Source organism: Sebastes fasciatus, chromosome 17 (genome assembly GCF_043250625.1).
Source record: "Sebastes fasciatus isolate fSebFas1 chromosome 17, fSebFas1.pri, whole genome shotgun sequence".
Lineage (NCBI taxonomy): Eukaryota > Metazoa > Chordata > Actinopteri > Perciformes > Sebastidae > Sebastes > Sebastes fasciatus.
In genome coordinates this window covers 21559160-21574463 of record NC_133811.1, presented here as the reverse complement: position 1 = coordinate 21574463, position 15304 = coordinate 21559160, and the positions used below count along the sequence as shown (strand labels likewise).

The 15304-nt window shown below is 36.1% G+C and overlaps 2 protein-coding genes across 2 annotated transcripts in view; both read left to right on the top strand.

Moving 5' to 3' along the window:
* tmem79a (transmembrane protein 79a) overlaps positions 1-15304 on the top strand; it is a 32654-nt gene that overhangs the window by 3517 nt on the left and 13833 nt on the right. Inside the window, exon 3 of the mRNA XM_074614280.1 lies at positions 11290-11828. Coding sequence (XP_074470381.1) covers positions 11290-11828 — 539 coding nt within the window. The remainder of the gene's footprint in view (positions 1-11289; positions 11829-15304) is intronic.
* LOC141754868 (uncharacterized) lies at positions 294-6573 on the top strand. The gene is made up of 2 exons (XM_074614281.1): positions 294-452; positions 4777-6573. Exon 2 carries the CDS (start codon positions 4785-4787, stop codon positions 5949-5951), a length of 1167 nt encoding a protein of 388 aa, XP_074470382.1. The 5' UTR covers positions 294-452; positions 4777-4784; the 3' UTR covers positions 5952-6573.

Here is a 15304-nt window from a genome sequence, read left to right as displayed (position 1 = left end):
GTATGCACCACAGTTTTTCCTCGCCAAAATTCAGCGTAACTTTGAAGTGTTATTCAGCCTCCTTCCTGCAAAGAGAGCATGGCATGATTGTGACCAATAGATTCCTTAGGATTTGTAGTTTCATATCATTCCAGTATCCTTCCTCTTTAATTTTAAAACCCGCCAACCATTTGTCAGTACCTCCACAACCCACTAAGTGGCGCTCTGAGGGCCGGCTCCAGTATATCAGTATGAGAGAGATCCCAGTAGCAGCCTGGGAGGGGCGGAACGAAAACTCTGCGCTTCAGTTTCCTTCACAGCCTATAAAACGTACGACGGACGACCGGAAGTGGTCGCAAATTTAAACCGCCATCACAGCAACAATAAGCGCGTAGTTTCTCTGCATGGGCTGCTCTCTGCAAACAGCGATTTATTATAGACTAAGATAAACTCTGACGGAGGATTTCTCTAAGGTGATGTATGCTCTCTGTTTATTGTATTATTTTATCTGTTTTAACTCAGCTAGCTACTCTCCATTACCCTCCATGTGGAGCTGACTATCACCTGGACAACAACCTGGTCAACAGTCTGAATAAAGGCCTTAACTTTAAAAACATTTATTGAGCTTCAGTCACAGTTAATAACACACGAGGCTTTAAAGAGTTTTTAAAAATAATTTGCACATGTTTCGATGTGTAAAAAAGCAGTGTAAAAACATTAAATAATTTAATCCTTTGCTTGTTATTGTTAGCTTCCTGTACTAGTAATCCAGGAAATAGACACAGCCGTGCAAAACACATCCTTTAAATAATTAATAAAGATAGTTTATAAGATGTAAACATGGATTAAGTGCTTACCACATCATTTTTTTTAAATATGCACTTGTGTATGCTAGTTTACTCTGCAAACTTGTTTGTTTAGAGTAATGTTATTATTTTGGAGCCAAAAAATGTTTTCTGAAGTGGAGGACGTTTTAAAGTTTTTATGAGTGGATTAATAAATGCATTTTACTGGTATAATCCTTAGATATAGATAATTTGTAGATTTATAAATAAAATATAAAATAAAATTGTAATTATTACCACTAGTATAATCCTTAGATATAGATAATATGCAGACTTATGAATAAAATATAAAATAAAATTGTAATTATTACCACTGGTATAATCCTTAGATATAGATAATTTGCAGACTTATAAATAAAATATAAAATAAAATTGTAATTATTACCACTGGTATAATCCTTAGATATAGATAATATGCAGAATTCTAAATAAAATATAAAATTGTAATTATTACCACTGGTATAATCCTTAGATATAGATAATTTGCAGACTTATAAATAAAATATAAAATAAATTGTAATTATTACCACTGGTATAATCCTTAGATATAGATAATATGCAGACTTATAAATAAAATATAAAATAAATTGTAATTATTACCACTGGTATAATCCATAGATATAGATAATATGCAGACTTATAAATAAAATATAAAATCAAATTGTAATTATTACCACTGGTATAATCCTTAGATATAGATAATATGCAGACTTATAAATAAAATATAAAATAAATTGTAATTATTACCACTGGTATAATCCATAGATATAGATAATATGCAGACTTATAAATAAAATATAAAATCAAATTGTAATTATTACCACTGGTATAATCCTTAGATATAGATAATATGCAGATTTATAAATAAAATATAAAGTAAGATTTTAATTATTGCTTTTAGTTATACATTTTCATTGTGTCACATAAGTGCGTTAGTGTAAGTGATGAAGCACATTAAATACAAACACAAATTGAAAAAAAAATACTTAAACATATGACCAGATTATGGGTGTATACTTTTACATTGCTTTCCACATAATTTTTTTTAAATATCCACATGTGTATGCTATCTAACTCTGCAGACTTGGTTGTTTAGTGTAATGTTATTATTTTGGAGCCAAAAAATGTTTTCTGAAATGGAGGACGTTTTAAAGTTGTTAAGAGTGGATTAATAAATGCATTTTACTGGTATAATCCTTAGATATAGATAATATGCAGACTTATAAATAAAATAAAATTGTAATTATTACCACTGGTATAATCCTTAAATATAGATAATATGCAGACTTATAAATAAAATAAAATTGTAATTATTACCACTGGTATAATCCTTAAATATAGATAATATGCAGACTTATAAATAAAATAAAATTGTAATTATTACCACTGGTATAATCCTTAAATATAGATAATATGCAGATTTATAAATAAAATATAAAATACGATTTCAATTATTGCTTTTAGTTATAAATTCATTGTCACATAAGTGCGTTAGTGTAAGTGAAGAAGCACATTAAATACAAACACAAATTGAAAAAACTAATACTTAAATTTATGACCAGATTATGGGTGTATACTTTTACATTGCTTTCCACATAATTGTTTTTAAATATCCACATGTGTATGCTATCTTACTCTGCAGACTTGGTTGTTATTTTGGAGCCAAAAATGTGTTTTTCAGTAATGATAGTTTTTCTGAAATGGAGGACTTTTAAAGCTGTTTTGAGTGGATTAATAAAACATTTTCCTGTTATAATCCTTAGATATATAGATAATATGCAGACTTATAAATAAAATATAAAATAAGATTGTAATTATTACCACTGGTATAATCCTTTAGATAGAGATTATATGCAGACTTATAATAAATTAAATATAAATGATTGTAATTATTGCTTTTAGTTATACATGTTCATTGTGTCACATAAGTGTACATTTTAAGGCTGTTTTGAGTGGATTTAATTATTTATTTAAAAAAGATCCCCATTTGCTGATACCAATGGCACCAGATAGTCTTCCTAGGGTCCGAAATCAAGTACATTACATTTATCACATACATACTATATACAACATCATTAATCAATTAATAAAGCATTTTACTGGTATAATCCTTAGATATAGATAATATGCAGATTAATAAATAAAATATAAAATAAGATTGTAATTATTGCTTTTAGTTATAAATTTTCATTGTGTCACATAAGTGCAAGTGATGAAGCACATTAAATACAAACACAAATTGAAAAATGTATACTTTCACATAATATATTTTTACCAGATTATGTCGGTAAGGTTTTACATTGTTGAAACGGTTTAGGCCAGGGGTCAGCAATCTTTACTATCAAAATAGCCATTTTAGGCACAAAACTATATAAATCTGTCTGGAGCTGCAAATCATTTGAGCATTGTGATGAAGATAACACAGTTTATAGTCTAAGTATATAGTATATAAGTCTAATGCAGTTAGGGCCAAAGTGCAAATGTACTACGGAGTATTAGGGCCACATTGAGGGAAAAAATCTGAGAATCCAGAATAAAGTCATAACTTTACGAGAAAAAAGAAAATAACACGTCAAATTATTACTTTATAATATTGTGACTTTATTTGTCGTACCATAGACCTACAACAATGTTAAATGAAAATGTAAACAAAGAACAGTTATTCATTTCCATTTTTAAAAATCCACATGGAGCCACTGGAGAGGGGCTAAAGAGCCGCGGGTTGCACACCCCTGGTCTGGGCTATATTACGTTTTATCTGAGTGTCATAGTTCAAAAACAACGCGTCAACAACGCGTCATATCTTTGGGGTACAACACAAGCGCAGTAAAATGTGGTCTGCGCTCGCCGAAATTGAGCAAATCGCAACGCACGACCGCAGCTTCAGTTATACTGCGCATGTGTTGTACCAATACCCCAAGACCCGTACCCCAGCCTTCTTCAATAGGCCTTGGCCAAAACCAAGCACCGGCCGGAACCAACTTTTTCATTTTACGGCTAAACAGTGTACACTAGAATATGTTTCTGAAAACATCTGAGGTGAGAAATAGGCATTACAGTAACAGAATATTGATTTAACATTTGATCAGCGCTGCCTAGTTTGACTGTTTAATCGGAGTTTGCCGGATTGACAGCTGCTCAGAGACTGCAGGCTCCAACTCGGCTCTGATTGGTTGTTTTTATTCAGCGCAGTGATCTGAATCTTGCAGATGCCATTAGGAGCACTGGAGGACACAGAGGAACATGATTTTTTTTTTTTTTTTAATATTATCTGTCTCATGCATTTCTGTCAGATATAGTGACAGTTTTATAAAATATATATATATTTTTTTATCATATTTGATCAAAGTTACCAATTTCAGCTTTAACATTGAAGCAAGATATTTTTTTAAATGTTTTAAGACATACAGTATATTGTTCTTCTATATATCACTTTATTTAGGTTTAACAAAATGCCTCATATTATAACATCTAATTTGTTATATCACAGGACTTTCTGTTACTCCAAATAAGTTCCCAAACTCATTTCACTTGATTAATCTGTTGATTAATTTATTTTATTTCAGTTATCATTTCTCTAAAACACCAGAAAACTGGAAAAATGCTCTTCACAATATCACAATAATATTTTTTTACAAACTTAAAAATGTCCCATTTAAGAGCGTGGAAACACCAAATTTTGGGCATTTTTGCTTGAAAAATGACACATTTAATTGATTATCAAAATAGTTGCAGCTTTGTCTTATTTTGATGGACCAAACCTTCACAGCTCTAGTTAAAGCAAGACACATTTCTCTTATTAGCAATGCATGACTTTAATATGGTGCAATACCAAAGTCCTGCGCTATCACTCTTACACCCAGTTATATAATCAATACTTAGTAATTTAATGTACGCAGAAAGTGATTATTAAATAAACATTAATTTGTGCTTTTCAATGTTTTATTTACAGGTGAAAACATGACCGAACTAGTCCAAGCTGACGGCAACAGTATGGAAGAAGAAATAAGGACGACTGAGACAGAACAAGGAGATGTGGCGAGCAATGAGGAAGAGTCCAGTGGAGAAATGTCCAACAACAGTCCTGTTAAAAGAGGAAGGGGGAGGCCGCAAGGTTCAAAGAAATTGAAGGTTACCGGCATTGCCAACGGAAAGGACGGATCGGGAGACAACCATGGTGATAATTCTGAGCAAACTCCTAAGAAAAGAGGCAGGCCAAGAAAGTCTCTCAGCGAAAACACCGATGCTAAAGACTTACCGAACGGTGAATCGGATACACCAAAAGCGAAAAGGGGTCGTCCAAAAGGATCCACGAAGCGCAAGTCAGAGAGTTTAACAAATGACGGCAGTTCTGTAACACGTCCGAGACAAAGAGGCTCTCCCAATAAGAAACCCAGGTTGGAGACAAAGGCCGCAGCGACGCCTCATAGAGGGAGGGGAAGGCCAAGAAAGAGCGTAGATGGCTCGCAGCCAGCTAAGGAGAGAAGAGGTCGACCTAAAGGCTCCTTAAACAAGAAACCCCCTGCATTTAAGGTACACGCTAAGGTAGGCCGGCCTAAGAGTACCCCGTCCAAAAAAGGGAAGCGTGGTCGACCAAGCAAACAACCAGCCAAAAGAGGAAGGCCAAGGAAGCACCCTCTGCCGTCAGCTGAGGAGCTGAAAAAGCCAAGAGTATGGAAGCCACTGGGAAGGCCAAGAAAATACCCACGTGATGATACTCCAGAAGAGTCTCAAACAGCCGCTCGCAGAGGCCGCGGTCGGCCTGTCAAGGTTGAGTCCAAGAAAGGCGCTCACTTACGCAAGAGTTTGCCTGCGTCTTCATCCTCACCACACAACCCCAATGTAATCCCGCGAAAAAGGGGCCGTCCCCCACTTACTCCAAAAAGTGATACTACCACCAAGCGGAGAATGGGCCGCCCTAAAGGATCAGTCAACAAAAATAAAGCCAGACGTGAGGCACAGCTCGACAGCGAACTCCCCGACAATTCAAAAGAAGAGAGTGATTCATCTGTTGGGGTGGAACATGTAGAGCCAGCAGAAGAGGAGGTGGTGGAGCACTTCGAGGAAAATACTGAAGAATCGCTCATTGATCAGGATGCAAGCTTTGAATTTAGTAACCAGGCTTGATGAACCATCCCGGTCTGACCAAAAAGTTGCTGTAGTAGTTGCTGCTGCTGCATAGAATTCAATCTTGTCAATGAAAACATGTTTTTAACAATTTTCTGTCGGGTAGGCTAGATATTCAGTAGCTTTTCTGTTTTCCCGACTGTCCATCTTGTTCTATTGTGCTTTATTTTTTTTATTTTTAAGTACTTTTTTCTGTCTTCTGAGTAGGCAGTAGTACTAATTATCTTTTACTGGAACTGGCATGTCGAGTTTGTTATTATAGACCGATTGTTCCAGTTTTCATTTATCTTTCAGATTTAGTGGGGGTTTTTTAAACTGTAATTGTAAAATGATGGATGGGGAATGACTTGGAAGAGGGAAAAAGTCCAAACAACAGTTGGGAAAAATGAAGAACAGTGAAACTATAAAGATCCGAAGTCCTGACATCTCATCGGGACTATCCTCTGTTCCACAAGCTTCTGTAACTCAATACAATCTCATTCTGCGTTTCTTTCATCACCCTTTCTGAAAAAAATAAGTGTGCTTGTGTTTACTTTCCATATTTTAGGGACAAACTGGTCAGCCATCATTGTTTTCAACACCTCTTATAGTTGTGTAAATAAAATGCTTCTTTAAACTGAAATATCTGATGTTGTTTATTTTGTCATGCACATAAACATGGACTTACCATACCATTGCAGTAGTGAGAAAGCGTTGCAACAAAGTTTTTTTTCTTGTCCCAAACCTCCTCAAATAAAAAAAAAAAAAGATTCCTTGAACTCAACTCAAGTTTTTTATAATACAATAATCTATATTTTTGTATATTATTCTTCCAACTGGAAGAACTCATCAGACATGATGGACATTTTACTGAAAAGTATATCCCTTAAATCATCATATAATGAGCAATACAGCTTAAAATGGACAGTTTTACTTCAAGCACCAGTGGGTAGAAATTGGAGCACGTATGATTAAAAAAAATATATGTTTTTATAAAACAGCCGCTATATCCTGACAATAGTGCATGAGAGAGGTAATGCGGGGAAAATAGCTAATTGTGGTGTACCCGAATGTAACTATTAAAATGCTTCTTCGCGAGGTTCTACACTATAGTTATCTTTTGTGAGATTATGTTTATAAATCAAGTATTCTCATGTTTGGCACTTTTATTTTATTATCAGATCATTTTAAATGTTTCTTTGAGTAGAAATAAGAGTGTAGGGTGTTTATCAGAGTTAAATCAGTGTATTTCTAGAGTTTGGTTTCTTTCCTCCATCACTGTATTTTACCAAATTAGTCTTTAGAGGGCAGTGCTGAGCTACAGCCCAGTACCTAGTTGAGGTGGCAATGCATATAGTAAAACCCTATTTAATTAAATTTTTAATTGAAATTAAATAACAATAAACAATAAATACATTGTCATTACTTCACCCGAGTATATACACTTCGTGATCGCATTTGAAAGTATTAATGAAGATAGACCATTCTCTATTTAACAATAATGTCACACTGTGAAAGCAATCAGTGCTCACATTGAGCAGAGTGGTTTCAAGGTGCAGACAAATCTATTTTACAGTAGATTACCAGTAGCTATCTAGTAAAATGGGAGGATTTGCTATACAAATGTATCCCATGGAGGAAAGTATATGCATGTATTTACACAACTTCTTTTGATGTCTCCATTAGAATTTTACAACTAAAACTAATCTACAAATGTTGCCTACTGAGAGAATGCTAAAAAAATGGGGCATCCAGCAATGTGACATATGTAGATTCTGTTAGGAGGAAGATGAGTCAGACATTCATTTATTTTGGTATTGTAAGGAAGTTGTATTATTTTGGATTAAAGTTGAAAAGTGGATCTCAGTCTACAAATCAAATTACTATAGTTGTCCTTTATCTATAATGTTTGGTGATTTAAGGGATGATGAAAAAGGAAAAGACTTGAACAACATCATCATTATGATGGGGAAAGCATTTATATTTAAAGCTATAAAAAAGACAGCAATTAAACACTGAATGTTTCAAAATGTTTTTGAAACATCAGTGGGTTCTTGAAAAGGATGTTAATAGAAATAAAGAACAGAATATCATTTTTGAGCGTGGGTGGGATACTTTGAGTCAGGGTGAGGATTGGAGTTAAAGGGACTATTTGTAACTTTCAGAAATGCTTGTTAACAGCGGCACCTGTGGCCGTGAAATCAACGAAAGTCAGCGTCGGGCTCGCGCTTGCTCGCTCTAAATATACCTGAACGAGCGTCGCTCAAAACAGTGAGGCGACACACGTCAGCTAAAACCACAATATCACTCTATATTTCAGCTGCTTGGCAGTAATGTTAGCTGACCAGACGAAGGTCTCTCCATGAACATGATTTAGATCTGATCCTAGTGTTGGCCTTTCCTGCCTAAGTGCAGGCTGATGCAGCGGGGCTCTGCAGCGTGTCTCCCTGCTCTCTCCGCCCGCAGCCGGAGAGAGCAGAGGAGACACCGGCACCCGGTCGGTAACGAGAAGACAACGTAACTCTCTGAAGAGCTCCGTCACTTCACAAGACACGGGAAACCTCTGTTGGTCTGGAGGAGCTGCAGCATTTATTTCTGAACAAACGTCCACTAGATATTCTCAGAGCTAAACTAACTCTTCTGCAGTGTTGAGTGAGCGCGCGTTCACGTTAGAGGTGGAGGACGCGCGCACTGTCTGAGTGAAGGAGAGCAGGCAGCGGACACGAGGCTCCGGCCACACGCGAGCGCGCATATGCGAACGCGCATGTGTGCCGACCCGCTACATTTATACGCTTAAAAAGTTACAAACAGTCCCTTTAAGCAAAATTAATAAATAAACAATGTCGATAAAGGTCAACTAAAGGGATGTAAATATGTCCTTTTTTTGTTTGTATAATAGAATAGATAATTGTGTAAGCGAATGTGTCTAAGTGGATATGTATATGAATGCGCGTGTATAGACATATGTATATACTGTATGTATATATATCTATATATGAGGTTGGTTGTATGTATATGAATATGTATGTATATGAATATGAACGTATCTCTTGACACTGCACTATTACAATGGGTAGTACTTTTTCTCCTTCTTTTCTTTTTCTTATGTTTCTTTTTTTTTGTTTATATATGTTGTTGCTGCTTTTTTTATATGTCCCTTTACAAATATGTGTTCCTTTAACCTTAGAGAAAAACAAAAAAAACAAAAATTCTACCTTTACATCCTCAGTAAATTATAACACACATCAGATGTTGATGAATTATTATTTAGCCTGGAAGTCAGCTGAGGCGGAACGAAAACTCTGCAGCTTCAGTTTCCTTCATCAGAGCCTCACGGACGACCGGAAGTGGTCGCAAATTTAAACCGCCATCACAGCAACAATAAGCGCGTAGTTTCTCTGCATGGGCTGCTCTCTGCAAACAGCGATTTATTATAGACTAAGATAAACTCTGACGGGGGATTTGTCTAAGGTGATGTATGCTCTCTGTTTATTGTATTATTTTATGTGTTTTAACTCAGCTAGCTACTCTCCATTACCCTCCATGTGGAGCTGACTATCACCTGGACAACAACCTGGTCCACAGTCTGAATAAAGGCCTTAACTTTAAACACATTTATTGAGCTTCAGTCACAGTTAATAACACACGAGGCTTTAAAGAGTTTTTAAAAATAATTTGCACATGTTTCAATGTGTAAAAAAGCAGTGTAAAAACATTAAATTATTTAATCCTTTGCTTGTTATTGTTAGCTTCCTGTACTAGTAATCCAGGAAATAGACACAGCCGTGCAAAACACATCCTTTAAATAATTAATAAAGAGAGTTTATAACATGTAAACATGTATTTATTTGCTTTCCACATATTTTTTTAAAATATGCACATGTGTATGCTAGTTTACTCTGCTGAGTTGGTTGTTTATTTTTGTTGCTTTGTTAGCTAAAGTGTAATGTTGTTATTTTGGAGCCAAAAATGTGTTTTTTAGTAATGATAGTTTCTCTGAAATGGAGGACGATTTAAAGCTTTTATGAGTGGATTAATAAAGCATTTTACTGCTTTTAATCCTTAGATATATATATATATATCTATATAGACTTATAAATAAAATATAAATTAAGATTGTAATTATTACCACTGGTATAATCCTTAGATATATATAATATGCAGACTTATAAAATATAAATTAAGATTGTAATTATCACTGGTATAATCCTTAAATATATATAATATACAGATTTATAAATAAAATATAAAATAAGATTGCAATTATTATCACTGGTATAATCCTTAAATATAGATAATAAACAGATTTATAAATAAAATATAAATTAAGATTGTAATTATTACCACTAGTATAATCCTTAGATATATATAATATACAGATTTATAAATAAAATATAAAATAAGATTGTAATTATTACCACTGGTATAATCCTTAGATATATATATAATATGCAGACTTATAAATAAAATATAAATTAAGATTGTAATTATTATCACTGGTATAATCCTTAGATATAGATAATAATGCAGACTTATAAATAAAATATAAAATAAGATTGCAATTATCACTGGTATAATCCTTAGATATAGATAATATGCAGACTTATAAATAAAATATAAAATGAGATTTTAATTATTGCTTTTTGTTAGAAATTATCATTGTGTCACATAAGTGCATTAGTATAAGTGATGTAGCACATTAAATACAAACACAAATTGAAAAATTAATACTTAAACATATGACCAGATTATGGGTGTATAGTTTTACATTGTTAAAATGGTCTAGGCTATATTATGTTTTATTTGATTGTCATAGTTCAAAAAGGCAAATTGCATCATATCTCAAATGTAGACCTAAAAATTAAAAATTAAATTTTTGCCATCAATACGACAGTATATTGCTTCTGTAAAAAAAAAATGCTGAGTCTCTCGTTACGGCAATGTAAAAATGAGAACGTTTGTGACCCGGCCGCCTCACGCACTACTCTCAGGATATAATGACCGTTTTATCTAAATATAATATTTGCTCAAAGTTACCGTCTTCAGCTTAAAAAAAAAAGAAAAACAGAAGAAAAAAAAACTTGGCACTTGGAAACACCAATTTGTTTGTATTTTATGCTTGAAAAATGATTATCAAAATAGTTGCAGATTTATTTTATTTTAATGGACCAAACCTTCACAGCTCTAGTTAAAACAAGAAACATTCTCATCATAGCATTGCATGACTTTTATATGGTGCAATAGCAAAGTCTTGCTCTATCACACTTACAATTATGTAATCAATACTAAGTAGTTTAATGTACACAGAAAATGATTCTTGAATAAACATTAATTGTACTTTTCAATGTTGTATTTACAGGTGCAAACATGACCGAACTAGTCCAAGCTGACGGCAACAGTATGGAAGAAGAAATAAGGACAACTGAGGCAGAACAAGGAGATGTGGCGACCAATGAGGAAGAGTCCAGTGGAGAAATGTCCAACAACAGTCCAGTTAAAAGAGGAAGGGGGAGGCCACAAGGTTCAAAGAAATTGAAGGTTAAAGACATTTCCAACGGTGGGTCCACACAGCCCCCGAGGGGAAGAGGGCGTCCAAAACTCACGAAACCCACAAAGCAGGACGGATCGGGAGACAACGATGCTGATAATTCTGTGCAAACTCCTAAGAAAAGAGGCAGGCCAAGTAAGTCTCTCAGCAAAAACGCCGATGCTAAAGACTTACCGAACGGTGAATCGGATACACCAAAAGCAAAAAGGGGTCGTCCAAAAGGATCCACGAAGCGCAAGTCAGAAAGTTTAACAGGTGATGAGGATGAGGATGAGGATGAGGATGAGGATGAGGATGAAGATGAGGATGAGGATGAGGATGAGGATGAGGATGAGGATGAAGATGAAGAGGCTCAAAGTGGCTCTCCTGGTAAGAAACGCAGGCTGAGAGAGGTGAAGGAGGACGCTGGTGGAAGCAGAAGGAGAGGTCGGCCCAGTAAGGTGCAGGCGACATCAAATGGCATCTCAGCGACGCCTCATAGAGGGAGGGGTAGGCCAAAAAAGAGCGGAGATGGCTCCCAGCCAGCTAAGAGGGGAAGAGGTCGACCTAAAGGCTCCTTAAACAAGAGCACCCCTGCATATAAGGTTCCCGGTAAGGTAGGCCGGCCTAAGAGTACCCCGTCCAAAAGAGGGAGGCCTGGTCGACCAAGAAAAGAACCAGCCAAAAGAGGAAGGCCAAGGAAGCACCCTCTGCCGTCAGCTGAGGAGCTGAAAAAGCCAAGAGTATGGAAGCCGCTGGGAAGGCCGAGAAAATACCCACGTGTTGATTCTCCAGAGGAGTCTGAAACAGCCGCTCGCAGAGGCCGCGGTCGGCCTTTCAAGGCCGAGTCCAAGAAAGGCGCTCACTTACGCAAGAGTTTGCCTGCCTCCAATGTCGGATCCCCGAGAAAAAGGGGCCGTCCCCCAGTTACTCCAAAAAGTGATACTGGCACCCAGCGGAGAAGGGGCCGCCCTAAAGGATCAGTCAACAAAAATAAAGCCAGACGTGAGCTACAGCTCGACAGCGAACTCCCCGACAATTCAAAAGAAGAGAGTGATTCATCTCCTGTTGGGGAGGAACATGTAGAGCCAGCAGAAGAGGAGGTGGAGCATGACGTCGAGGCAGCCCTCGAGGATGACACCGAGACAGCCATCGAGCTCCAGGAAAATACTGAAGAATCGCTCATTGATCAGGATGCAAGCTTTGAAGTTAGTAACCAGGCTTGATGAACCATCCCGGTCTGACCAAAAAGTTGCTGTAGTAGTTGCTGCTGCTGCATAGAATTCAATCTTGTCAATGAAAACACACGTTTTTAACATTTTGTCAGTCGGGTAGGCTAGATATTCAGCAGCTCTTCTGTTTTCCCGACTAACTTGTCCATCTTGTTCTATTGTGCTTGATTTTATTTTTTTATTTTTAAGTACTTTATTTCTGTCTTATGAGTAAGCAGTAGTACTAATAATCTTTTTACTGGAACTGGCATGTCGAGGTTTGTTATTATAGACTGATTGTTCCAGTTTTCATTTATCTTTCAGATGTAGTGTTTTTTAACTGTCTAACTGTAACTGTAAAACGGTTGCTGGGGAATGACTCGGAAGGGAAAAAAGTCCAAACAACGGTTGGAGAAAAATAAAGAAAAGTCCTGCCATCACATCGGGGCTATCTTCTGTTCCACGAACTTCTGTAACTCAATACAATCTCTCATTCTGCATTTCTTTCGTCACTCTTTCTGAAAAAGTTATGATAGATTGATTGTTATAATGATTAGAACTTGGAAATGTTCTTTTTTGTCTTATCAATATTTTTATGGTAACAATGTGAAAACAACGCAGAAGGGGTCACTTGTAGCTATGAACCTACAGATAATTTTTTCTACCTGAATCTGCAGCTCCCCTCGGCTTTACAGAGCTTTAGAGTGTGTTTCAGCTGATTGTTTAACTCTCCGGCCGCAACTTTGCGGTTTTAGTTCACTGTCACTGCTCTCATGTTATTATTTTCAGCAGCAGCAGCAGGTGGCTGTTTTCAGCAAAAAATAAAAAAGTCTAGAAAAGCCATTGTAAAAAGCAGACAGACACCGTAAGCCACTGGCTGGTAACATAGTGAAGCATTTAGCAGCCAGCTATTTCCCTCAGGAGTTGGTAGAGACTAGAAAAGAGTGAATATTGAACTATTGGTCACAAACACAACTACAAATGATTTGAAGAGGATATCTTGCTTTTGGAAAAACACCCGCAGGTTGCGCTCTCACTTCTATTGAGAGCCTGTGAGGAGAGTTTGAAGACTTGCGAGATTAAATGTGTCTAAATGATGTCAGAATTTTCTCAATGTCATTTCACAGGGTTTTGTTTTGCCTTAATTGCCAAAGCTTTGAATGTACCATCAGTTTCAGTTACATAGATCAATGAGTTGCCCTGCACAGATTAGCTTCTCAACCTTTACTCTACATGCATTCCTCAACAGGACTTAAGCTCTGTATGAAACGCCTTCCCGCCGCACAGTTACTTTAGTTCCACCTGTTGCTATAGTTAGTTCACTATTTTCTCTAAATGTTTAGACGTAGCTGTGAAGCCTTTTCTTTTTTGTTTTTTTAACTTGTGACTGTCATGAGATTAAATTCACGCGATTTGATTGATTTCACAAACATTCATTTACTTGTATTTTTTTTTTTGGCACATTGTTTAAAAATTATGTGACATGACTTGTACATCATTATTACTCATTAACACCTTTAGGGTTGGGTCAAACAATTGAAGCTTATAATTGCCGAATTGTGTTTCGGTGTGCCATGTTAATCAAATTCAAAATTAAGTCTGGGTTTGTGAAGTCAGATCAGTTTAAGTGGACATATTTGGATTTTGAGTGTTTTGAACAAGAAGTCAATTTGTGCGATTATACTCTTGAAATAAAATGTTGATCTTGCTGTTTTATTTTCCACAGTGTGGTGTGATGTTTGGATCAGATGTGACTGTGTCCCTTTCTATTCCATTATTTACCTCCAGACAGTTTACATACTTTAAGCAATGTTTATGTGTGTGTTTGTGGGCAGCAGCTCCACCCTCACCAGTCCTGTTTGATGACTTCCCTGTTGCGCTATGCTCACCTGAGTCAAGCTGAAGCAAAGGTTGTGTGTGTTTTGACAGATGAATCACTTCAAACTAGAAAACCTGTACAAGTAATTGTGCTTGTAGATAAAAACAATACAAAAAAATGTCTGAATCAGAGCAGATTCTAGTAGAAACCCAAAATACAAGTATGCCCTGAAAAGGAAGAAATGGGTCCTCATTAAGTAAAATCCTTTGCGTTTCATTGGACTGCTAAAAAGCATGTTGGCTTTGAATGTTGTCGCTAAAAGTTGCAGATTGACTGATGGATAGATATCACGATATTATTGGTGGAAAGTGGTTGGGATTAGCTTCTGATTTTTTTACTTTTTTTTTGCATATAAAGTGTACAACATGAGGGATGTAATCTAAAAGGGTTAAAAAGGCTTTTTTCGATTTCATCTCCACTTTAAAGCAGGGGTAGGCAGTATTTTTTTGGCATCATTGGGCAAAAATTCCATAATAACTTTCAGCATATTGTAATTCAAGTGTTCTGAGAGACAACTAGACTTCTGTACCTCCTCATGGCTCTGTTTTCAGGCTTTAATAAATCTAGCCTGTGACGGGAGACTTTTGCCAATCACAGAGCATTCCTATTGGCTGTGCTCTGGTTGGTGGGTGGTGCTTGGTATTTCCTCAACTGATCTCAACATGGCTGCTGGGTCACAAACTTTCTCATTTTACAGCTAAACAGTACATTACAAGATGTTCCTGAAAACATTTGAGGCAAGAAATAGGCATTATAG

Coding starts and splice junctions, on each gene's coding strand:
- LOC141754868 (XM_074614281.1), top strand. CDS start 4,785: ATGACCGAACTAGTCCAAGCTGACGGCAACAGTATGGAAGAAGAAATA.